The sequence below is a fragment of the Schistocerca cancellata genome, chromosome 2, assembly GCF_023864275.1.
Source record: "Schistocerca cancellata isolate TAMUIC-IGC-003103 chromosome 2, iqSchCanc2.1, whole genome shotgun sequence".
Taxonomy (NCBI): Eukaryota; Metazoa; Arthropoda; class Insecta; order Orthoptera; family Acrididae; genus Schistocerca; species Schistocerca cancellata.
This window is the reverse complement of record NC_064627.1, coordinates 808,382,019-808,407,243: the sequence shown is the minus strand read 5'-3', so window position 1 is coordinate 808,407,243 and position 25,225 is coordinate 808,382,019. Positions and strand designations below refer to the sequence as shown.

At 41.2% G+C, this 25,225-nt stretch overlaps 1 protein-coding gene across 2 annotated transcripts in view; it reads left to right on the top strand.

Moving 5' to 3' along the window:
* Positions 1-25,225, top strand: part of LOC126162672 (non-structural maintenance of chromosomes element 3 homolog) — a 77,596-nt gene that overhangs the window by 38,306 nt on the left and 14,065 nt on the right. The window contains exon 4 of one of the 2 annotated variants that reach the window (XM_049919320.1): positions 8,688-8,819. The exons of the other annotated variant lie outside the window; for it this stretch is intronic. Coding sequence (XP_049775277.1) covers positions 8,688-8,819 — 132 coding nt within the window. The remainder of the gene's footprint in view (positions 1-8,687; positions 8,820-25,225) is intronic. 2 annotated transcript variants of the gene reach the window in all.

Here is a 25,225-nt window from a genome sequence, read left to right as displayed (position 1 = left end):
TCTTTGGGATTGGAATTATTATATTCTTCTTGAAGTCTCAGGGTATTTCGCCTGTCTCATAAATCTTGCTCACCAGATGATAGAATTTTGTCAGGACTGGCTCTCCGAAGGCCATCAGTAGTTCTAATGGAATGCTGTCTACTCCGGGGGCCTTGTTTCGACTCAGGTCCTTCAGTGCTCTGTCAAACTCTTCACGCAGTATCATATCTCCCATTTCATCTACATCCTCTTCCATTTCCATAATATTGTCCTCAAGTGCATCGCCCTTGTGTAGACCATCTATATGCTCCTTCCACCTTTCTGCTTTCCCTTCTTTGCTTAGAACTGGGTTTCCATCAAAGCTCTTGATATTCATGCAAGTGGTTCTCCTTTCTCCAAAGGTCTCTTTAATTTTCCTGTAGGCAGTATCTATCTTACCCCAAGTGAGATAAGCCTCTACATCCGTAACATTTGTCCTGTAGCCATCCCTGTTTAGCCATTTTGCACTTCCTGTCGATCTCATTTTTGAGACGTTTGTATTCCTTTTTGCCTGCTTCATTTACTGCATTTTTATATTTTCTCCTTTCATCAATTAAATTCAATATTTCTTCTGTTACCCAAGGGTTTCTGGTAGCTCTCGTCTTTTTACCTATTTGATCCTCTGCTGCCTTCACTATTTCATCCCTCAAAGCTACCCATTCTTCTTCTTCTGTATTTCTTTCCCCCATTCCTGTCAATTGTTCACTTATGCTCTCCCTGAAACTCTGTACAACCTCTGGTTTAGTCAGTTTATCCAGGTCCCATCTGCTTAAATTCCCACCTTTTTGCAGTTTCTTCAGTTTTAATCTACAGTTCATAACCAATAGATTGTGGTCAGAGTCCACATCTGCCCCTGGAAATGTCTTACAATTTAAAGCCTGGTTTCTAAATCTCTGTCTTATCATTATATAATCTATCTGATACCTTTTAGTATCTCCAGGGTTCTTCCATGTATACAACCTTCTTTCACGATTCTTAAACCAAGTGTTAGCTATGATTAAGTTATGCTCTGCACAAAATTCTACCAGGCGGCTTCCTCTTTCATTTCTTAGCCCCAATCCATACACCTACTATGTTTCCTTCTCTCCCTTTTCCTACTCTTGAATTCCAGTCACCCATGACTGTTAAATTTTCGTCTCCCTTCACTACCTGAATAATTTGTTTTATCTCATCATATATTTCATCAATTTCTTCGTCATCTGCAGAGCTAGTTGGCATATAAACTTGTACTACTGTAGTAGGCGTGGACTTCGTGTCTATCTTGGCCACAATAATGCGTTCACTATGCTGTTTGTAGTAGCTTACCTATACTCCTATTTTTTTTATTCATTATTAAACCTACTCCTGCATTACCCCTATTTGATTTTGTGTTTATAACCCTGTATTCACCTGACCAAAAGTCTTGTTCCTCCTTCCACCGAACTTCACTAATTCCCACTATATCTAACTTTAACCTATCCATTTCCCTTTTTAAATTTTCTAACCTACCTGCCCGATCAAGGGATCTGACATTCCACGCTCCGATCTGTAGAACACCTGTTTTCTTTCTCCTGATAACAACGTCCTCTCGAGTAGTCCCCGCCCGGAGATCCGAATGGGGGACTATTTTACCTCCGGAATATTTGACCCAAGAGGACCTCATCATCATTTAATCATACAGTAAAGCTGCATGCCCTTGGGAAAAATTACAGCTGTAGTTTCGCCTTGCTTTCAGCCATTCGCAGTACCAGAACAGCAAGGCCATTTTTGGTTAGTGTTACAAGGTCAGGTCAGTCAATCATCCAGACTGTTGCCCCTGCAACTACTGAAAAGGCTGCTGCCCCTCTTCAGGAACCACACGTTTGTCTCGCCTCTGAACAGATACCCCTCCGTTGTGGTTGCACCTTCGATACGGCTATCTGTATCGTTGAGGCACGCAAGCCTCCCCACCAATGGCAAGGTCCATGGTTCATGGTTTTTCGATTAAATTCACTATATCCTTCGTATTTTTAAGGATTACTGCTGAACCTCATATTTTTGCCTATTTATCCTCTGGTTCTTTCACTATTTCATCTCTTAAAGCTACCTCTTCATCTTCTGGTGCATTCTTTTCACCTGATTCAGTCAGTTGTCGCCTAATGCTGCCTTTGAAGCTCAGCAGCCTCTGATTCTTTCGATTTATCCATATCCCACCTCTTAATTTCCTACCCTTCAACAATTTTTTTTTTTTTCAATTTTAATCTGCTGTTCATAACCAATAAATTATTGCCAGTGTCAACATTTGCCCATGACAGTGGTTTGTAGGTTAAAATTTGATTTCGAAATCTCTGTCTTACCAGTATGTAATGTGTCTTAAACTTATTGGTGTGTTTAGATCTTTTCCACATATACAACCTCCTTTTGGAAGCAAACTGCCACAGACAGTGCAATTTACTCAAATTAATCGCAGAACAAAACCACCATTTAACTCTGATGAATGCCTATACGCAAAAAAAAAAAAAAAAGACCACTGAGGTTTGAAAACAGTTGATAATTCACAGTATATGGTGATAATCTCATACATATTACACTTAACACCATAAAACATGGAGACAGAAAAACAAAAAGCATGGCTTACATTAAAATAACAAAGAAAATCAGTAAGGTTGTTTATAAATAAAAAATAAATATCAGAAACAGTTTAAGTGCTTTGAAACAATACAAGAAACACATTTACTGCTTGATTTTTCAGTTTTTAAATAGGCTAAACTTCCCCAATGTTTCCTATCCTGTTCTCTTACACAAGTAGACAAAAATACACTGAGCTGATGAAAGTCATGGGATACCTCCTAATATCGTGTTGGACCTCCTTTTGAACGGCATAGTGTAGCAACTTGTTGGAAGTCCCCTGCAGAAATAATCGGCCCTCTATAGTCGTTCATAATTGCAAAAGTGTTGCAGGTGTAGAGTTTTATGCATGAACTGATCTCTCAGTTATTTTCCGTAAATGTTGGATGGGACTCAAGTTGGGTGATCAGGGTGACCAAATCATTCATATGAATTGTCCAGAATGTTCTTCTAACCGATTGTAAACATTTGCGACCTGGTGGCATGGTGCACTGCCGTCAATAAAACTTCAATTGTTGTTAGGGAACATGAAGTCCATGAATGGCTGCACATGGTCTCCAAGTAATCAAACATAACGAGTCCATTACATGTAAACACAACCCACGCTATTATGGAGCCACAACTAGCTTGCATAGTGCCTTGTTAACAACTTGGGTCCATGGCTTCGTTGGGTCTGCACCACACTTGAAACCTACCGTCACCTCTTACCAACTGAAACTGGGATTCATCTTACTGGACCATGGCTTTCCAGTTGTGCAGAGTCCAACCAATATGCTCATGAGCCCAGGAGAGGCATTGCAGGCAATGCTATGCAAAGGCACCTGCATCGGTCATCTGCTGCCATAGTCCATTAAAATCAAATTAAATAGCACTGTCCTAATGGATACATCCGTCTTGTGTCCCACATCAATTTCCGCAGTTATTTGACATGTTGTTGCTTGTTTGTTAGCACTGACAACTCTATGAAACCTGCTGCTCTCAGTCATTAAGTGAGGGCCGTTGGCCACTGCATTGCCCGTGGTGAGAGGTAATGTCTGAAATTTTGTATTCTTGGCACTCTTGATGCTTTGGATTCACTAATGATTTCTGAAATGGAAAGTCCCATGCTTCTAGTGCCAACTACCATTCCGTGTTTCAGAGTCTGTTAATTTCATTCGGACAGCCATAATCACATCAGAATTCTTGTCACATGAATCACCTGACTGCAGATGACAGCTCTGTCCATGGAAAGTCCTTGTATATCTTGTGTACGTGACACTACCACCGTCTATACGTGCATATCGCTGCCCCATGACTTAATCATGCTTATACAGTGGAGTTATTTTCAGTTTATTGAGTACTTATTTGCAGATGTTGAGTGAGATACTATTTTAAAAAGTCAACAGCTGAAGCTGTCAGCTGTCTACCAGACTGAAGAGCGTGCCCACAAGTGTAACGTGCTGTGAATGTGTATTGATAGTGTTGATTTCATTGTCTTCCCTAACAGCAGCTAGGATACTTGCCACAGCATGGGAGATATCAAATGCATCACCCCAGCCTAAGCTCTTACAGCATCTGAAGAGGCTCAGAGGCTTATATTGGCTCCCCCTGCAACACATGTAGGCCACCTAGATGTTATTGAACATCATATATTTCAACAAAAGTTAAGCAATGCAATACAGCAGATTACTGTTCTACACCTGAATGTAATCAATCCTGTTCAGTCAGACATATGCACACATACATTACAAGATATTCTGTGGATGCATGGCAATTGGCTCCACTCTATGCATTCCACTCTAAAAGAGCCAGAATTCCTGAATGGAAGGGATTTATGCAGTCTGCCAGTAACATAGTTAATGTTGAGAGAAGCATAACAACTTTATGGTCACTCTTAATTCACTACCATGTTTCAATACACTGTCAATAAAAGTCTGCAGCTAGGTGCCACATTTACTGATTCAATACTTTTTGCAACATCATTGCATAGATCACTAACCGCATCACACTTATTAATTAAACAGCTGTCAGCCATTTTTTTATAGGAACATGTTTTATTTAAAAGCTCACTTAAAAATAAATACTCACATAATAAACTGAAAATAACTCCACTATATGAAAATAACAAGCTCGATGAATTTTATCTATTCACATGAGGGAACTGAACAGGAAATACTGGGGAGGTATAGCTTGTTTGTTAACTGAAAAATGAGCGGCACTCATGGTCAGAGAATTCGCCTTTCCCAAAGAATGCTACAACTGCCATAAACATGTCTAGATGACTGAGAACAAATTTCTCCTCTAGCATGTAGAAGAGTGTGCAGCGATGTACATAGAATCTGTCCATTTGTATTTTGTGTGTTAGTATTATCAGTAACTCATTCTGTATTCCATGTCAACTAGGGTTGCCAGGTTGTACGTTTTTCCCTATTCTTACGTTTTTTACTGTTAATTACACCTTATGTTTTTTATTTCCCCCTACAGCACTTTATTCTTTTTTTCTTTTTTCTTTTTTTTTTTTTTTTTTAATATTTGGCGCTAAACTATCGCAAAACCCAACACAATTCTTCCCCAGTATATATATTCACATTAATTTGGTTATATTTGTTATTATTACCGTTCAGATATAGATTTTAGCCTGGTCTACGTTTAAATTGGTACTTCTGATGATCACTTGATCGCATAATCGATAATGTTGTCGATATACTTATTTCCGATTCTGATGTGTACAACTACAGATGTTTGTAAACTAATAAACTTCGTTGCAGTGATAATTTCTTGAATCCATACAGTCAAAAGTCTAGTTTTCTTAATTTACTTTTGTTCAAGAATTGTAATGAGTTCACCAGTGAAGAAGAAACGTGGCAAGCATCAGCAGTACAGTCAAGTGTACTTGTTAGGCATGGTTTAACGTCTGATAAACATGCTTTTTGTACGTTGTGCAGGAAGGAATTCAGCATTTCTCATGGTGGACAGTTTGATCTCAAGCAAGTAGTCAAACCACAAAAGTTTCCAAATATTTTGTGAACTCTTAAGAAATCTGAAGCCAACGTTGTCATAGCTTGTGAGTTAGTACTTTTGTATCACACAGTCAGACACAACATAAGTTATTCAAGTTTGGATTGTAGCAATAAACTGATGTCATGTATATTCACAGATTCAGAAACCGCTGTAAAACTTTCCTGTGGCAAGACGAAAGCAGAAATGTTGGTGAAAAACATATTAGCACCTAAAAGTGTCAGTGATGTTGTTAATATTCTAAAATCTCCTTAAAATAGTAAGTTTTTCTCAGTAGCAACAGACGCTTTGAATAGAGGCAACAGAAAGATGTTCCCAATTTGTATAAGATACTTTGAACCTTTAGTAGGTGTACAGAACAAACTGTTGACATTTATTGAACAGCCTGATGAAACTTCAAATGCAGTGGCAAAGTTAATTGTTGATAATCTGGAGAGCCATTCACTAAATATTAATAATTTAACTGCATATAGTGCTGACAATGCTAATGTGAATTTTGGCAGGACACAATCTGTTTATCAATTTCTGCTTTCCATAAATTCCAACCTGCAGAAAGACAGTTCAAACCACATGGTTCATAATGCGATGAAGCATGCTATGGAAGAGCTGGAAATGGATGTAGAGAATCTTGTTTTGAAGATCTATAATCATTTCTCAGTATCAGCTAAAAGGCGTGAGGAACTGAAACCTTTTTTTTTTCATTTATGGATTTTGAGTGGTCTGAGATATTAAGGCATGTGCCCACAAGATGGCTGCCCTTAACTCCTACCATTAACAGATTGATTGAGTGCTGGCCAGCTATAAAGAGCTATTTCAGGAGCATTGATGCCTGTCCAAAGCAACTTGCATCAGTATTTTTCGCTGAAGACCCAGTGAAAGGAATTATTCCTAAAATTTACTTGCATTTTGTGTCAAATATTGGAGGTCAAATGCAACAGTATCCAAATACCTGGAGAAAAGGGAGCTAAGCATCATTGAATCACGTAACAGTCTGTGCATCATGTATAAGAAGATTACACAAAGAAAGAAGGATAAATTCTATGGGAGTGAAACCAAGAAATTAATGGGAGAGATTTCATCAACATCTCTTAATAAGATTTCACGTGAATTTGATTCTTTCTATCACACATTGTTGAAATATCTTGAAAACCATTATGACTCCTCAGCTAGTAACAAGTATGCAAGGTTGGAACCTCTTTCTTTGAGTGGGGAATTACAATATTGTGATTTTGAACTTGCAGTGGAAACACTTAATCTACAAGATAGGATCAACCTGGATCAGCTATATGAAGAATTTTGTGAAGTGAAAGATAACTTTACTAACTAAATCACTAAGGATAGTGATGTTGCATCTAAGTGGGTAAAATTCTTGATACTAGTGCCTCAACAAAAAGTGACAAATATCTCTCGGCTCGTGTGTTTTATACTAAGCATACCAGATTCAAATGCATTTGTGGAACGAGTGTTTTCGATGAAGAAGAACAAGTGGACTGATGTTGGGAGCAGGTGTTCACCAGAACTTATAAAATCAGAGCTTCAAATAGCAATAAATTTTGACATTTCCTGCAAAGATTTTTTTAACCAGCTAAAGAATGACAGTACAGTCCTACATGAAGTTAAATCAGTTTCAAAATACCATAGTGATATGAAGGAATAGGGCTTAAGATGTAAATGTGAGCTATTTTTTTTGATTGAAAATGGCATTTAATAAAAATATGAATGCACTAGCCATTAAAAAATGTCCATGAAAAATCTTCCTTTTTTTGTGAAGAAAGTGGCAATCCTAATGTCAACTCACCATGTGAAAAATAAACACATCCGGGCATGTATATGCACTGCATCACATGTGATTCGTAAGACAAGCGGCGGAAGAGTCCGTGTAACCGTATGAAACCCCTTGAAGTTGCTTTTTGTGACATAGTGGACTGGAGAGAGTGAGGACTTGCTGCTCACAACACCGAGCAAGGTGGCGCAGTGGTTAGCACACTGGACTCACATTCGGGAGGACGACGGTTCAATCCTGTCTCTGGCCATCCTGATTTAGGTTTTCCATGATTTCCCTAAATCACTTCAGGCAAATGCCGGGATGGTTCCTTTGAAAGGGCAAGGCCGATTTCCTTCCCCATCCTTCCCTCACCCAAGCTTGCACTCCGTCTCTAATGACCTCGTTGTCGACGGGACGTTAAACACTAATCTCCTCTTCCTCCTCCTGCTCCTCCTCCTCCTCCTTGCTGCTCACTCTTCAGTTTATAGACCTATGATAGAGGGATATGCAAAACCACAACCAGGTGACCCACAGAATACAATTTATCCCTTAATAAGGTTCTACGGCACTTAGCTGTGGTTCACACATTTAATATTTCTTCTCAGCCCATTTCATTTAACTATAACAAATAATTCCATATCATTAAAGCAATATTTTTGATAATCTGTGATTTTTGCATCCTCTGCAATGCAGAAGCTATTAGTCCCAGAGAAAAAAGCTTCATTTTGTACTAGGAAACATTTTTGCTAGGAGTAGTGGCATTAGTTATTAAAGAAAAACATCAAATGTGACCATTGAACTACTCATACCCATATTCGTATCCCGCCAGTCAGTTTTTTTAATAAGTCCTTCATGGCACTACCTTCTATCACAATAACTACACAGATTTTTTCCCCTTTCGATCTTTTTTGGGTCTTCTTTGACTGGGCTATTCTAGTTTGTACAGGTTTTGTTTTAGTTTAGTCGTAACTTGCTGCTTATTGAACTCTCTGCTGTTTCAGTGTCAGCTATTAGCTAACACACTCTACTGTAACTCCCACGTTCTCTTCTTCTTATCCCCCCTCCCCCCCCCCCCTCCCCCTCTCTCTCTGTTTCTCTGATTTTGCCCTTAATGTACTGCCAATAAAGCCTCAACAGTGCTTTTTTTTTCCAGCTCCCCTTCCTTTTCCTTCTTGCTCCCAATAAAAGTTTGTACCAATTAAGCTCTTGTATTCTGAACGTTAATCTTGTTTTTTACTTTTTGTGTATTCATTTTTGATTATTATTGATTATTAATTCTTTTTAGTCATTAACTGTATGTTTTCCTGTTTCTATCCACCAGGATTTTATTCGACAACTGTATCTGGAATATAGAATTGTTCCAAATACAGATCCTCCAAAACATGAATTTGCTCTTGGAAAGCGGGCAGAGTTAGAAGTTTCATATCGTGGCCTCTTGGAATTCATGAGCTCTGTATGTGGTATATTTTGTTTATAAAAACTTTATTTATGTAGCAAACTTTTTTAAAACATAATCCGAGACAGGGCTGCCTACTTATCAGTTGTTGAGACAGGTACATGGATCATTCCAAGTCATATTGTCTAATTTCAGAACATTTTCCTGCTTGACCATCATGGATTTCGATGGTATTTTATGTGAATATTTACTCATGTCTCCAGTGAACATTGGTGAAGTTTAACATTCATCAAAGCAAGACTGCTGACCAAGATATAGTCACTTTTTTGACTCTATGTGCAACTTTGGACAGAACGAACGTGAATGAAAAGATTTTTTACAAGCCTTATTATTTAGCTACAAAATTTTAGTCAAAATTGTCCAAAAAATTTTCGAAGTTGGACATCTTATGTCTCAGGGATTAAAGGCCTGACAGACTTGAAACTTGGCCTGTAGTAACCTAACAACATAAGGCTCTCAAATATTAAGTTTCATTTATGTACCACTGTACAGTACTGAATAAATTAAGTGCAGAGTTCAAGATTCCATAAAAAGATAAAAAAGGTGGTATTTTTTACCTGATTTATGTGTGTTAGATTATCCAGTACGGGCCAACAATGTTAGTTAATTTGAGAGTGTGAAAATTGTGACAAAAAAAGTAAACTTAATACAAATAGGTCAGAAGCACAAGCAAGTCGAGTACAAAAGTTCATTCACATGCTACTTTCTAATAGTCTACAATTTGTCGATAAGATGACAATTTTTGTTGAAAGGTGAAAATAGAGTATATTTGACACTTCTTTTATAAATATCATTTCCTGTTCAGGCTTCAAACCCAGTCTCATTAAAAAAAAATGTGTTTGAGGTTCCTCACCCCTCCAGAAGGATTTAATTTCCAAACTGGACTTACAATGCTACATAAACTGAGGCAAAGCAGCTGGAAAGATTATGCTGTGAATGAAGTTTTAATTTCAGCTTCTTCTATCCTGTTGATTAAATGTGTGATAAACATATACAAAACAACTTAACAATATTAGGTTTTCCACTGTAAAATATAATTCACAGACTGCTTTCCATGTTCTATAAAACCAGTTCAAACTTTATTTCTGTAAAAATTACAAAAAAGGATCACATCCAGTCTACTTGTAGAAAATCTGATTTTCGTAACTGATTTGAAACTAATCGCCATTGGAAAGAGTATATTTTTAAGAATGCAGAAAATCACATTCAATTTTCCAATGTGCACTACCAATACCTGAAAATGACAGATGAATTTTAGGGAATATTCCACAACAATGGGCTACATTTCAACAACCTGTTGACTGTGTTCAGTTGCATGTATTTTTTTCATTTGTGTATTGACAAGTAATATCTCACTATATTGTGTTGGTCCATGATTTGAGTACTATAGGCACTTCTCCACTGAAAAGTCTGAGGTTAACTGCTAGAGATAAACCTAAGTATATAAAAAGGAAAATTGAACACGTGAAGAATCTGATTACAGACAAAATCATGTATGCTGCTGGATTTTCTGCGTGAGAGGGGCCACAAAGCCAATTTGAAAAAGATGTTGCCACTTACGTAAAGATTATGTTGGTCTCATAGAAGAACTAAGAAAGGAAACTGATACATCCAACAAGCCAAGAGAACTAGTGCTACAGACTGTGGTCCCAAAAAGTTGGTTAGTACAGGAAATAGTAGCAAATTTTGGCATTGCAGAGCACATTTCAAATCAACATGAAAAAAGGAGAATGGCTTTTATGCTGTTTAGTACAGTATGGTACAAACAGCTCCTTCAGATTAAACAAAAGAAAACACTTTTGTATCTGTATTTGGAACCATTTAGCCAAACTGAGACATTTTCTTTTTTGCCTGAACACATCCTACTGAATTCTTTGTCTTCCTAAATGTTTGAAACTCTATCAGTGACCGATTTTGCCATCTTTCACTTGTGGTATACATGTGAAAATTGGCAAAGCTCTGGCGAAATAGCATGTGGTATACATGTTAAAGTTGGCAAAACCCTGGCACAATTGGTCATCAATAGAGTTGAAGATTTTTATGAAGACGATGAATTCGGCAGGATATGTCCAGGTAAAAAAGATAGTGTCTCATTTCAGCTAAGTGGTTCCAAATAAAGATACAAAAGTGATTGCTGTTGCTTAATCTGAAGGAGCTATTCGCAGTGTACCATAATGAATATGGAGCTGAAGTTAGCTTTTCAAAATTTTGTGACCTCCGACCCATGTGCTCCGCACCATTGGTGGTTCCGGTACACATTCTGTTTGCATCTGCACTATGCACCAAGATGCTAATATCAAAGATGACTAAAAACAACTGACAGAAAGACCATATGTAGTGTGAATTCGAAGGATTGTGTGTTACAAAGATGGGAGAATTATCCTGGTGGATAAGCACACTTGGAAAAAAATGTTTAATGACTGGGATCGGGAAGGATCAATAGAAATCAAACAGGGTGTCCACACTGACCATGAGACATTGGTAACAAGTGTATTAATGGTTGAAAACATCATTGAAAACTTACCATCAAATTTTGGAAGTTGATTAGTCACCATTAATAGCAAAAACACCAATCAATATTTGAAGTTGTTGAAGTGTGACTTAAGAGAAAATGAATTGATTGCTCTGTTGGACTTGCTGAAAGTTAGTTGTTTGTTGTCCAAAATGCTGCTCAGGGATTTTGTTGGGGAAATTTGCAAGCTGCATATTTTGTTGTCAATGAGGGCATGTTGTTTTGTTAGTTGTTACATTATTTCAGATCACTTGCAACATGATACAATATCTTTACATGCATTTATTTGAAAATTGACAGACTTTAAATTGAAGAGAGCAAAAAGTTTCAAGAAGACAGATGATGAGAAAGCTGCACAGTTGGAGGTACAAAAAAGCTTCATGAATTTCAGGCAGTTGATTCAACCTCAGTTTATATCAGCAAAGTTTCTAAGGACACAAATTTTGTTGCCAGAGTATTCAGTGCAGACATGCTAAGTCTGGAATTGATGGAGTTGTTACCTGGCCATTATATTGCCTGTGTATTGGAAACGAATGCTGGATTGGCAACATTATTGACATATCAGCGCAACAAAATGATGCACTGATGAAATTTACACATTCTCATTTTATTGGCCCGGAAGATAGGATACTTGTTGGGTACCAAAACATCACCTCATTTCTATGCTCTAGCTCCTTCAGTATCATAATCTGGCTGACAGTATCAGTTTAAAGAAAACCAACTCCAGAAAGTGGCTCAGAAATTTCAAAAAATGCAAACAACAATGCTGAGGAGTTTGAAATAAAAATTGATATTTCCTTTTACTTGCTGCCTATGTGAGGTATACCTTCAGCTCTGAGAATCAGAGAAAATGTATTAGCAGATGGCTTTGTAAGCAGATGGGTGTCATCACAAGGCTTTGGAACCTAAATTAAGAAACCAGATTGCAGGCTTGGAAAGTGGAAGTGGAACAGGAACGTAATGATTGTATTAGGGAAGGCAAATGGCTGACATCGGTTTATTGGGAGAATTTTAGAACATTTTTGAAGCTTTTAACAGAAAATGCTATTTGTAAAAGAAGTGTGAAATATACCTTATTTGCCCATTTTCACAAAAATCATATTATTTTGACAAATTTGTAGATTGTTGGAAAACAGTAGGTGAATGAGATTTTGTATTCCAAATCCTTGTGCTACCCACCTAGTGTCTATTAATTTACATGTTCAGCAAAAATTTATTCTAAGAGGTTTAAGAATCTGAAGTTTACATTTTTGTTGCACCACAATTTTTACGTCTTACTTTGGTTCAAATTATGTAGCATTTTTACCCCACATTGAATAATCAAATGCACTTTTTTGTGGTTAAAACCAAACCCTTTCCAGTGAGCCCAATTTGGAAAGTTATAGTTTTTTGCTAAATTGGTTCATAAATACCGCATATTTTTTTAGCCTTTTACGAAATCTTCAACTTTGCACTTAATTTGTTCAGTACCATAAAGCAGTACGTAACTGAAACTTTGTATTTGAGAACCTTGTGTTGTTAGCTTACCACATGCCAAGTTTCATGTTCATCATACTTTTTCTCTGAGATATAAGAACCTACACTCAGAAATTTATTCATATGATTTTGCCTAAAATTTTCTGGCTGAAAGTGGCTTGTAAAATTTCTTTTAGTTATTATTCTTAAGAAAACACGCGAAGATGTACAAAAAAATCATATTTCATTTCTTTCAACAAAATATTGCCTGAGGTATAACAGCTCAAGATTGCCATAAACTCACGTTCACTCTTTGCGAAGTCGTGCGTGGAGTCAAACAATTGACTATATCTTGGTCGGTATCGTTTCTAAGAATGTTAAATTTTACCAATGTTCATTGGGGACATGTGTGAATGTTCACATAGAATTTCAACAAAATCTATTATTGCTGAAACACAAACAAAATGAAAACAGAAATAAAAATAGCTGAATCTCATAAATTCATCACATTTCTTTAATTTGTGTTGTCAAACTTTCTCCAGTTGTTCCTGTTTCAGCAACTGTTTAGTAGATAAACTGCTGTCTTACAAATAAGTGATCTGATCTGCCTTTCATCAAGTAACTTTTTTCCCCCTTAATCATAGTTAACTTTCTGTAAAATCTACATCCAAAATTTTACTTGAAAATAAGTATCAAAAAGTACTTTTTAAAAAATAATGAAAATTTTTGTTTACTGGTTTGGCATGTGCAGTAAAGAGATGGATACTCAGAATGTGGTTAGGTAACTGTTATTTTGACAAGCATAAAGCACATGATGATGAGAGAAATCCAATAGACTTGCTAGAAGTGTAGTGCTCCTTAAAGAGGAATGTTTCATTCCCAGTGTGTTAAAATGGAACTTAACAGGAGTTTTTTGTGACTCTGTCTCTTAGTTTCTGTTTAGTCCTTCTGACTAAGGTTTGAATCTCAAAAAGATTCTTTATATTCCATCTTGCATACAGATAAGGAGGAAATTTGTAGACTTGGTGCAGCTTGCAATGGTGATCTACAAGGACCACCAACTGAAATCATAATAAACAGGAAACACTCGTGAAGATTATGTGATGTACAAGGTGGTGGTTAAACTTTAAGGTGAACGTTTAAATAAATCAACTCTGATTCAAGTAGCTGGTAATATGGACAGCAGCCATTACAGCATGAAAGCCAGTGACTGCCCTATCTTCAAGGTCTCCATGATACCTTTCAAGATAAAAAGGACCACATGTAGCCTGAGCTCTTCTGACTTATTTCCATGCAGGTGGTGTCCAACTATTGTCGTGACCAGCATATACTTTTATCATCTCACCCATTTAAAACATCTACAATTTATGAATTTGGGCATAGAGTTGAAGCAGTGTGGAATGATGTACCTAAATCTGTAATAGAAGTTCATTTCAGTTTGCTATCTAACTGGGTGGCAGCTCTTCCCACGAAATTGCACACACTGTAAAGCTGCAGATCACCAACAGATTGAGTCATATATTCTTCCTACTATGCTGGAGATGCACGATAACTAATTTTTTTATTTCTTGTCCTTCCTGCCAATGCCGTTTTAATGACTAACAGTGCAATATCATTCTATTTATACTAAAAAAACTTAGCTGATATAGAAACCAACAATTGCAGAAACAGTATTAATATTTTGAAATAAAAAGCAACCATTTGTGTTAGAATATTAAAACTACAGGTGCACACAAGGAAAAGGGGGGGCGTGAGTGGGGGGGGGGGGGGGGGGAGAGGGGCACTTGTCCCTTTTGTAATATGACAATATCTAATTTTTATTCATTCCAAAATTCACGTATTTCTGGTAATGATAGTCTGTGAGTCTACTAAACCACAGATCTAGCAGTTTTGAGATCTGCAGGAAATAGGCTTTAGCAGTCACTGTACAACTTGAGTTTATTTGATTGTCATGCTATTCACAAAAAATTATGCCAGTTTTCTGTATGGCAGTAGTTTATGACTGCGCCAGAGGTATATATGAGCCTTCACAATATTGTCTCTGACCTCTCCCGTGTCACTTCCTTGTATAGTTCTTACTGAGTTGCAGAAAAAAAAAAAAAACTTGTCGGACACTGGGTCATGTAGATATCAGTGTCAGTTCCCAGCACAACACGAATATTGCTCCAGTACGCCTGCCAGACGTCTGTACCCAATTTGCATAAGGATATTCCCCCTCTCCCCACCCCTCTGCACAACTTAGTCTAATTGTAGTTCAACAATTTCTGTGAACAAAGGAAAGCTATGACAATTGCTGAGTGTTGATTCAATTTTACATGGGAGAGCTATTGTTGTTGGCTCAAGAACAATAGCCGTGCTGTAATGCGTGTGTCCACATCTATAGAGCTATGGAGTCATAAGCAACAGTCAAGAACAGAGGAAAAACAGCAAAATTCCAAGTTCAAAAGAATGTCCTGTCCAGGAACGGGGAAGTTCTCATACTTTATGGGTTGCAGCACATCACAATATGCATTAATAGAGCTACAAATGCTATAGTCCAGTTGACATGGTTGCATAAAAATATATGAAGCTGGGGAGACAAGAAACATTTGGTTTGTTCGCAGGCTGTTAAGGGACCCCTCACACACTCAAGATTTATTGTACAATAATATTGACTGACTGAGAGAGGTATTAACAGTTACAGTTTGTGCAATATATTGAAGGAGACTGCAGAGCATTAAAAATATTGGCTCTCACTCAATATATTTTATTGTGTAAGAGTGATAATGCGCAGTACACAGCATTTGCTGCTGATGTTTTGTGACATACACACATGTAAACGACTGATAGAGTGACATCATCTGAATATGAATAGATCAGGAAAGACAGATGTAACGAACCATCTGTTGAAGTGCATTCAGTTGGGTTGTATGTTTACATATTTTATACTTGTTCAGTAATTAGCTATAGAAACACTCCACAAAAGTGTTTTAACTCCAGGGAAACAACATTGCAACTGCTTATTTGTTTGTTCCGGAAACTTGAATTATTTGTTGCAGAAATACATAACAGCACAATCTATCTACCCTTTACCATAAAGTATATTATTCTTTTCATATTTATAGATCACTTCCAGCCTTGTGGAAAGTAAAATCCTATGAGTATATGACCAGTATATTTTCTGTTCATGTAAGGTGTAACAGTGTTCACTAATCAGTTGAAACATTCCTTGTTCATCCATAACAAATTCCAATAGTCATCCAGCTCTTCTGCAAGTTCTTTTAGCATGTTAGTATGACAGTATGTAGAACACATTCCAGTCCACTTTTTTGCCAGTCAGCGCTTCCTCTTATTTGTGTTTCTGCAGCATGTAATGATTGCAGTTGCAATACGTTCGATTGCTGACATGTTCGCTATGAAGGCAGATGTGTTCTGGGCACAAATATGGAGCCATAATATTTCAGTGTTCTTGGTCTTGCACTTTCATGCAATATATTGACACCATAGTATTGCATATTAAATACTGAACATGTGATGAGTGCCCCTTTAAGTCGGTCTACCAGCCAGTTTGAGGATGGTGTGAGTTTCCTGCATTCACTTAGTCTCTGTGTTACTGTTTATCCAAACAAGCCAAAAAATATAGTTTTCAGAACACATTTCATTTAACTTAAGTCATCCTAATCTACATGAAGCAATAGAAGACATGAAAACAATGCAAGAACCATTGTCAGATGTCAAGGTTTGCAAGCAATCAGCAAGGAAAATAAGGGAGAAGCTACCACTCTCCTATATCGAACTGTTGTGTGGAGTATAGATAAATGTAACAGGAAGCAGTATTCACTTAGCTTGTGAACTCTTGCTCCTTTTCTAGTAAAATCTCACACACAAATACATATAACCACACAGACGACCAAATGCATACTCCTGCAGTCATGGCAATTATTGATGTTCAGTTATTGGAAGTAGTTTCCTAGGTTAATGGTGGTGAGGAGGGGGTGTTGGGATAGAGGCAAGTCTTTTGGCAGATGATTCAGTGACACATGGGGGAGGGGGGGGGGGGGCACTTGGGAGTGGGAGGGGGGGTCAGATGGGAAAAGGTAAGATGAGGCAGGGTGTGGTTTAGGCCAGGCGTAGTGCAAAAGTGCTAGAGAGATGATTCCCACCTGCATAGTTCAGAGAAACTTGTGCTGGAATGAAGTATCTAAATTGCCTGTCTGGTGAAGCAGTCCTTTGTGTTGTGGTTTGTAGCCTGTAAGGTGACTGGATGGTCAAGTTTGGCAGTGGCCATTCATGATTGGATAATTGTTAATTGTTATGCCCACATAGAATGCTGTGCAATAATTGCAGCGAAGCTGATATATAACCTGCCTGTTTTCATATGTGGTTCTTCCTTTTACTGTGTAGGAAATGTCTGTGACTGGACTTTAGGGATGTGGTGGGTGGGTGCATTGGACCATGGGACAGGTCTTGCAACTGGACCAACCACAAGGGAATGGCCCATCGGATGCAGGATTGGGAGTAGGATTGTAATAGCGAAGGAAAAGGATATTATTTTGGTAGGGTGGATGGCTGAAACTACTTTGGGTGATGTGGGTAGGATTTTGTAAGCAATCAAAGTGTTGTGTATAGCAGTATATTTGAATAAAATTGTTGTAGATGGCATCAAAGTTGAATAAGAAAAAGTGTCTGTCTCGCCAATTAGTTGATCCCACAAAATAATTGTTCTATAACTTTAAGCCCATAACCCCTACTAACCCCTACTTGCAGCTTCATGAATAATAAATAGTAATTCAGGTTAAAGTCACTATTCGGAGGACCTCTGAATGTGTGGCTGGATTTCTAAGAGTTGCCTATGCTGAAGTCTATAGGCCAACCAATGTGTTTGTCATATACCTTAAAAAAAAAAAAAATCACAAAGTTCAAATAAGTGCAGGCAGGAATTTGCGTTGAAAAATAATGCTCACTACGCACGAGTGTTTTGAAGACTTAACAAAAATGAGTTTATTCAGTTTACTGTTACACTTATCACAGGTTAATAATTATTTTTATCATTGAATTAGTGAATATCTGAGTGAGAGGTTATATCAGGGCCGGCCATAGCTTGCCAAACTTCACCCATGCAGGGTGTGCAGGCCGCACATAGGCCCAAGGCTTGGGCTTTCTCAGTTTTCCTTGGCTCTTCTTGGAAGTACAACATGACTTGTCATTGAGTATTGTGGCGTGGCATTTTTGGTCAGCACTGTTCTCTTCACTTTGGCAGACTTGTGGTGTCTGCACTATTTAGCCTTCGCTGTTTGTTCATGCTATGAAGGAAGTTCAGTGGCTATTTGCACAAAAAGAGGCAGTGTAGCGATCTACTGTCACAAGCTTTTAAAAAACAGTCAAGAGGCAACACTGCTATGTAAAAACAAGTACCCTCACAGGCAACCACATTACACAGCATTTCAAGCCCTTTTTAGGTATTTGTATGATTACACATGTTCATAAGACCTTTTTTCCTCTATTTCCAGTCAGGGGTGCCTGCAGTTTGTTGGTTGTATTCATGTTCACCCTGTATGTTATCGCACAGACGATGGATAATGCAGAGTTGCTATGAAATGATATTAGACTACCATCCAGAAAGAGTTGAAAGATTTAATTGGCAATTAAAGAACAAAATCTTAAAATGATCGACAGATGGTATTCATTGTTCTGTCATCAAGAAGCACTTTGTGGTAAATTTGCAGACATGGAGCATGTGAAGAAATTGGTCGTATGGATAGTAAAATTTCTGTACTCACATGCATTATTCCATTGTCAGTTGCAACCATTCTCAATGGAACTGAATAAAGATTATAGAGACTTTATATATTACTGCAAAGTACATCAGTTAAGTCGAGGTGCTTGCCTGGAATGGCCCCCAGGGGCTCAGCATTCATTTGCTGAGTACGGGCTTGGCGACCCCGGGGTCCTGAACTGGGGACTGGTCAGCGCCGCCAGTCTCCTGTCACCGTAACCCCGGACATGCTTCAGCGACCACCGTATGGCGCGGCGGTGGAATGTTGTGTGCTGCGGGGAATGGTAATCTTGGCTTGACCGCCTGGATTGCGAGGAAGGCCAACCTCTATAAAAACCTCTCAATCTTCCGGTGTGCTCCGCGCCTATGAGATGCATGGCTGTTGGGGTGGAACATTCGCAAGCGGGCAACCTCTGGGGCACCTGCTGCACCCCAGTTGTATAAGGCTTACTCAGGCACGCGGGGCTCTGTCTGAGCGGACCTTTAGTTCCCTAGCTGCTCGTGGGACCGCAATGGACCCTTCGACCTCTACATTTCCCCCTTCCAGTGGCTTGGGTGGGCCAGTGGTAGGAAAACACACCCCATCGATGAAGCGACTTTGTGCTGCAAGTCCTCCAGCGCCTGGTGTTGATCGAGATTTATCAGACTGTCGTAACAGAGCACATGCTGATAATCAGAATGTGTTTTTGATTATTAAACAGAAGGAGGGTAGCTTTGAGAGGGTTTCTCCCTTTTACATCCACAAGGGTCTTGAGGGAATTGCAGGAACACTTAAATCTGTGAAGCGACTGCGCAATGGGACTCTGTTAGTTGAAACTTCTAGTTCCCGTCAAGTCGCTTCTCTTCGGAAAGCAACCTGTCTCAGAGAGTATGTTATCGAGACCGAGCTCCACTCCACTCTGAACTATAGTAAGGGTATTGTGACATGTAGGGACTTGGTGGATATCCCCACAGACGAGTTAAAATCTGAGTGGGCTGATGAAGGTATTGTTGACGTGCAGCATACTATGAAACGAGTCGATGGGGACCTAGTCAAATCCGACTCGTTTATTCTCACGTTCAGTTGCCCAAGACTCCCAGAGCATGTTAAAGCGGGGTTCTTACGTTTGCCAGTAAGGCCATATTTCCCCAACCCAATGCGCTGTTTTAAATGTCAGCACTTTGGGCATACTACGTTGGGGTGCAATGGGATAGCCACTTGTGGTAAATGTGGTCAGCCTGCCCATGAAGGAGCCGATTGTTCATCGCCTGTGAAGTGCGTGAATTGCTCTGGGAGTCACCCTGTCTGGAGCCGGGTCTGCCCCATCTATATCGAAGAATGGAAGATACAGGTGATTAAAACATCTAAGCGCATCCCCTATGGTGGCCAAGAAGCTCTTTAAGGCCATGAAACCTCCTGTGTTTACAACATCTTTCGCTTCCACTCTGAAAAAACCGGTACAAATGGCCACTGTTGTTACACAAACGGAGGTTGCTATTGTTAGCACTAATACCTGTGTTTGCCAGTGCACTTGTGCTGCTGCGGTTGTTTTGCAACCTGCGGCTCTCCCCGCAACGTCGGACAAGGCTGTGGTTGCTGACATTGTGGTACTTCCTGCCTCTCCCCATATGGGGGCCTTCTGCCTAGGCGAGTAAAGTTCCAACTGTTGACAAGGCTCTGCATTCTAAGCCCCCCCAAGACAATGACGCCGAAGCTGAAGGTTTTGCCACCTGAGGAGACTAGTCAGGGTCGGTCCGATGACGAGGCCATCATACTGTCTGACATCTCCCGTGGGTCGTCATCGGAGCTGATGGACATTGATGTCGACCGGGGCGATCTTCTTGCCCCAGGAATAAATCTCCGGCCAGTACGGGCTCTCCTCCAAAGCACAGAGGCAGGGTGAAAGTTCAGCCACCCTGATCACTGGCTCCCATGTTACAGTGGAACCTGAATGGGTTCAGGACGCATGTGGCCGAATTACAGCTCCTTGTACGAAAGTGCCCTTTGTGCTTATGTCTCCAAGAGACACATTTTCGGGCCACTGATGCTCCTTCTTTACGGGGCTATACCGTATATCGAAAAGACAATCTGACGGGGGAAAGGGCAAAGGGTGGTGTTGCGGTTTTTGTCCGTGACATGCACCCCTCATCTGAGCTCCCTCTTGTTACAGACTTGCAAGCAGTTGCAGTTGACCTTCTTGTAGGTCGGAGGCTCACAGTCTGTTCAGTTTACTTACCACCTCAGGATGCGATAGACTCTGAGGCTCTCACAGACCTTATTAGCCAACTCCCCCGTCCATTTCTTCTGCTGGGGGACTTCAATGCTCATTATGTCTTATGGGGCTCTCTGACTACTTGCACCAGGGTTCGCATTCTGGAAAGCCTCATGATGTCTGAAGAAGTGTGCATCCTCAACTCTGGTGCTCCCACTCATTTCTGTACTGCTTCCGGGTCGTCGTCGGCTATTGACCTTTCCTTTTGCTCTCCAGCACTCGCGGATTCTGCTCTGTGGGAGGTTGTTGCTGACCTCCATTCTAGTGACCACTTCCCCCTTTGGATTTGCCTCCTGGATGAGGCTGTGGCATTATCAGTGCCGCCTCGGTGGCACCTCTGCAGAGCTGACTGGACACTTTTCAGCCAACTGGCTGTTTTGGAACACCATGCCAGCGTCCACGAATGGGTAGACCATGTTACAGCCGTGATCTCCCATGCTGCTGAATTGTCAATCCCACGGTCATCCGGTCGTCCCAAGAGGCGTCCTGTCCCTTGGTGGACCACTGAGTGCCGCTCAGCCATCCGAGCCCGCCGTGCAGCTCTGCACTGCTTCAAGTGCCGTCCCTCAGCTGACAATCTTGCGGCCTTTTGGGTGGCAAGGGCCAAAGCGCGGCGAGTGATTAAAGAGAGCAAACGACGGTCATGGCAATCATTCTTGAACTCCATCTCCCGCTCCACTAATTCTACGAAAGTATGGGAAGCCATCAGGAGGATTTCCAGGAAACTCAGCCAACTACCTGTCACGGCATTGCTGCATCAGGGATGTCTCCTCACGGCGCCGAGAGGCATTGCCCAGATACTGGCCATGCATTTTGCGGAATCTACCGCCACTATTAACTGTGATCCAGATTTCTGCCGCTACCGCACTGCCATCGAGAGGGGTCACTTGGACTTCCGGTCTCCAAATTCTGAACACTACAACTGCCCCTTCACAATGTGGGAACTGGATTCGGCTCTGTCTGTGGCTCATGATACTGCGCCTGGTCATGATCAAATCCGGTACAGCATGCTGCATCACTTGTTGCTGCCATCCAAGGAAGTTCTCCTGAATTGTTTTAATATGATATGGTTATCCGGCATGTACCCTGACTCGTGGAGGGAGGCGATTTTGATTCCTCTCCTCAAACTGGGGAAGGACCTAACGCATCCCAGTAGTTATCGAAGTATTGCTTTGACGAGCTGTGTCGGGAAGACGTTGGAACGCATGGTCAACCATCGCCTGGTTTGGCTGCTCGAGACCAGGCAGCTCCTTAGCCCCTCTCATTGTGGCTTTTGGAGATGTCGTGGACAACTTGACCCTGCTTGAGGCGGCCATCCAGCAGGTCTTCCTACGTAACCAGCATTGTCTAGGTGTATTCTTTGACATTCATAAGGCGTATGACACTACTTGGCGCCGCCATATCCTCAATCAACTCCATGAGTGGGGCTTTTGTGGCCGTCTCCCCATCTTCATTCGGTCCTTTCTTTCCCACCGCCTCTTTCGATATAGGGTTGGTAATGTGCTATCTGATTTGTATGTGCAGGAGAATGGTGTTCCTCAGGGAAGCGTTTTAAGTGTCACCCTCTTTGCCGTCGCCATTAACAGTATCACGTCCACTATCCGGAGTCCTGCCCAATGCTCCTTGTTTGTGGACGATTTTGCTGTTTTCTGTTCTTCCTCCAGTCTTGTCACTGCTAGTCGGCAGTTGCAGCTTACGATATAGCGATTAGAGGCATGGACTGCGAAGACGGGTTTTACCTTTTCTGCAGACAAATGCATGTGTGTTCATTTTAATCGTTCTCGACGTCTTTTTACCTCCCCTGAATTGCGTCTGAGGGACACCATTCTTCCTTTTAGCGACACTGTGCGGTTCCTGGGCCTCACTTTTGATTCCAAGTTGTCGTGGTTGCCTCACCTTAAAGACCTCAAGGTGCGGGCCCTGAAGGCACTGAATATTTTGAAGTGTCTGAGCCATCGGTCCTGGGGAGCAGATCCGGCGCGTCTGATGCAGTTTTATAGGGCTTTCGTCCGATCGCGTCTTGACTATGGTTGCACCGTGTATGGGTCAGCAAGGCCTTCGTATCTGAAGATTCTTGACGCAGTACACCATGAGGGTATCAGGCTGGCCACTGGTGCCTTCCGTACCAGTCCCATCCCCAGCCTGTGTGCTGAGGCAGGGGAACCGCCGCTCGCCATCCGGCGGAAACTCCTCATGGTGCGACGGGTGTGTCAATACCTTGCCTGTCCTACCTCCCCTGTGTACCCTACCGTTGCCCGACCGCCTATGGAACGTCTCTTTTTCCAGTCGTCCCAGGGCAACGAGACCATTTGGGATTCGTGGCAAGCATTTGCTTGAGTCCCTTGGGGTGGAGTGTGTGGCCCCCCAACGACAAGGTTTTACTTGCCTGCCTCCCTGGTTGCTCCAGAGGCCCAGCGTCCTTTTAGACTTGTCGGAGTACCGGAGGAGCTGCACTCCTGCGTTTGTTTTTACCTCCTTATTTTATGATAATTTAAACCAGCATCCCGACCATGTACCAGTATTTACGGATGGCTCTAAACAGGGGGACTCTGTTGGTTGTGCTGTTGTTTTCCCTGATCGAGTCGTCAAGTTATGGCTTCCTGCGGCGTTTACCATCTTTGATGCTGAATTTTTTGCGATCTTGCGGGCATTGGAGCAGATGAGATGTGTTCCCAGTCTTAAGTTCCTCATCTGTTCTGACTCCCTGAGTGCCCTTCAGACCGTGCAACACTTGTACCCAGCGGATACGGTCGTCCAGAACATCCATGATGCCCTACTCCACCTGCAACGGCAGGGGAAGGAGGTTTCCTTCTGCTGGGTGCCAGGGCACGTGGGTATTAGGGGAAACGAACTGGCGGATGTGGCTGCCAAAGATGCATGTTCCCTCCCTCACGTTGTTGAATGTGCCATCCCCCTCCATGCTGTTACCTCCCGCCTGCGTTTTCGCGTAATGCGTCAGTGGGAAGAGAAGTGGCTGGCAGTCGGTGAAAATAAGCTGCGTCTGGTCAAGGCCACCACGCGGCCATGGCGTACGTCCTACCAGTCATGCAGGCGGGATGAGGTTCTCCTCACTCGCCTCCGCATTGGGCACAATCCCTTAACGCATGGTTTTTTTACTCCGGCGGGAGGACCCCCCAATCTGCAGTGCTTGTGGCGTCCAGATTACTGTCCGCCACATTTTACTTGACTGTCTTTTATTTTCTGACCAGAGGGCGGTGGTTTCTTTGCCACCGGATTTGCCCTCTATTTTGCAAGATGACGCAACGACTGTAGTTAAGGTCTTATGGTTTTGTGTCCTTTCCAATTAGTTGCCTCGGATTTTAGGGAGAGGGTTTTAATGTGCTGCTGGGTGACTGGCTCACCCAGGTTTTAGGTAAGAGGTCAGCCACTCACGATTACCTCCTTGTTTCCCTTCGGTTTCTGTTCTCTTTTCCTTGTGCTTCCTTTCCTTTTTAGTGTGTTCCTTCTCCTGTTGTTTTGCCTCCGTATGTGAGGATTTGGAACTGCGTCAGGTCTGTGTCTTTTAGCCGTTCTCCTTGTTCGCTGTTCATCTTAGTCCCTTCACTGCATGTGTTCCTGTTTTTATGCGTTTGGACGCTGATGACCACGCTGTTAAGCACCCGTAAACCTCAAACACACACATACACACTTTCCTGGAATGATTTTCAGAATTATACCTGCTGTTGTTGAATTTTAAAAGAACTGCAGACGTGAAAATTAGAACATTCGGAACGGATTGCAGACCTCACATTTTAAGTAGATTTGACTGCATACTGCCCACAGTAAGATATTGCAAGGTGAGAATCAACTTATTGTTCATTCAATGGGGATGCAGTTAAAAGAAAAATTGCATTTACAAGTGACACATTCTGATAAACACAGTCCAGTTCCTAAGCTCACTGGTGTTGAAGAAAACACAAAGTTTGAAGAATTCATTGTGGCCTTAAAATAATTAAAAGGATAGTTTCCTAAATACTTTGAGGACGTGTGTTCTTATATTTTCCCAGCAAATGAGATGCTTGAAGGTCTCTCTGGCATGCATCCGGGTTGACTGGTCGTTGTAGAATGAATTTTCGACGGCATAACGTGCCATCATCATCAGGTTACTCCTGTTGACTGACATCCTAGGCTGGCGGGTGGTGTGGTATATATACCTGTCACCTCTCCCCTCCACTGACTCTGCGTATGGACCGAGGGATGTGCAGGCCGCGGTGGTGGGGGTAGCTCGTGCTGATGAGGTGACTGATGGGCGTCAGTACACATGCCGCCTTTGGCGGGTGTGGTGCCCCGTTTCCGCTGCTCCTGCAGAACTTTTATTGCTGGAATCCACGCTTGGCTGAGTTGAAATCCGTTGTCCTTGTTAATAAATTTTTCGTGCAGCCGGATTTCAACATCTGAACTCTATCCACCCCCAAATTCAGTTCACCAT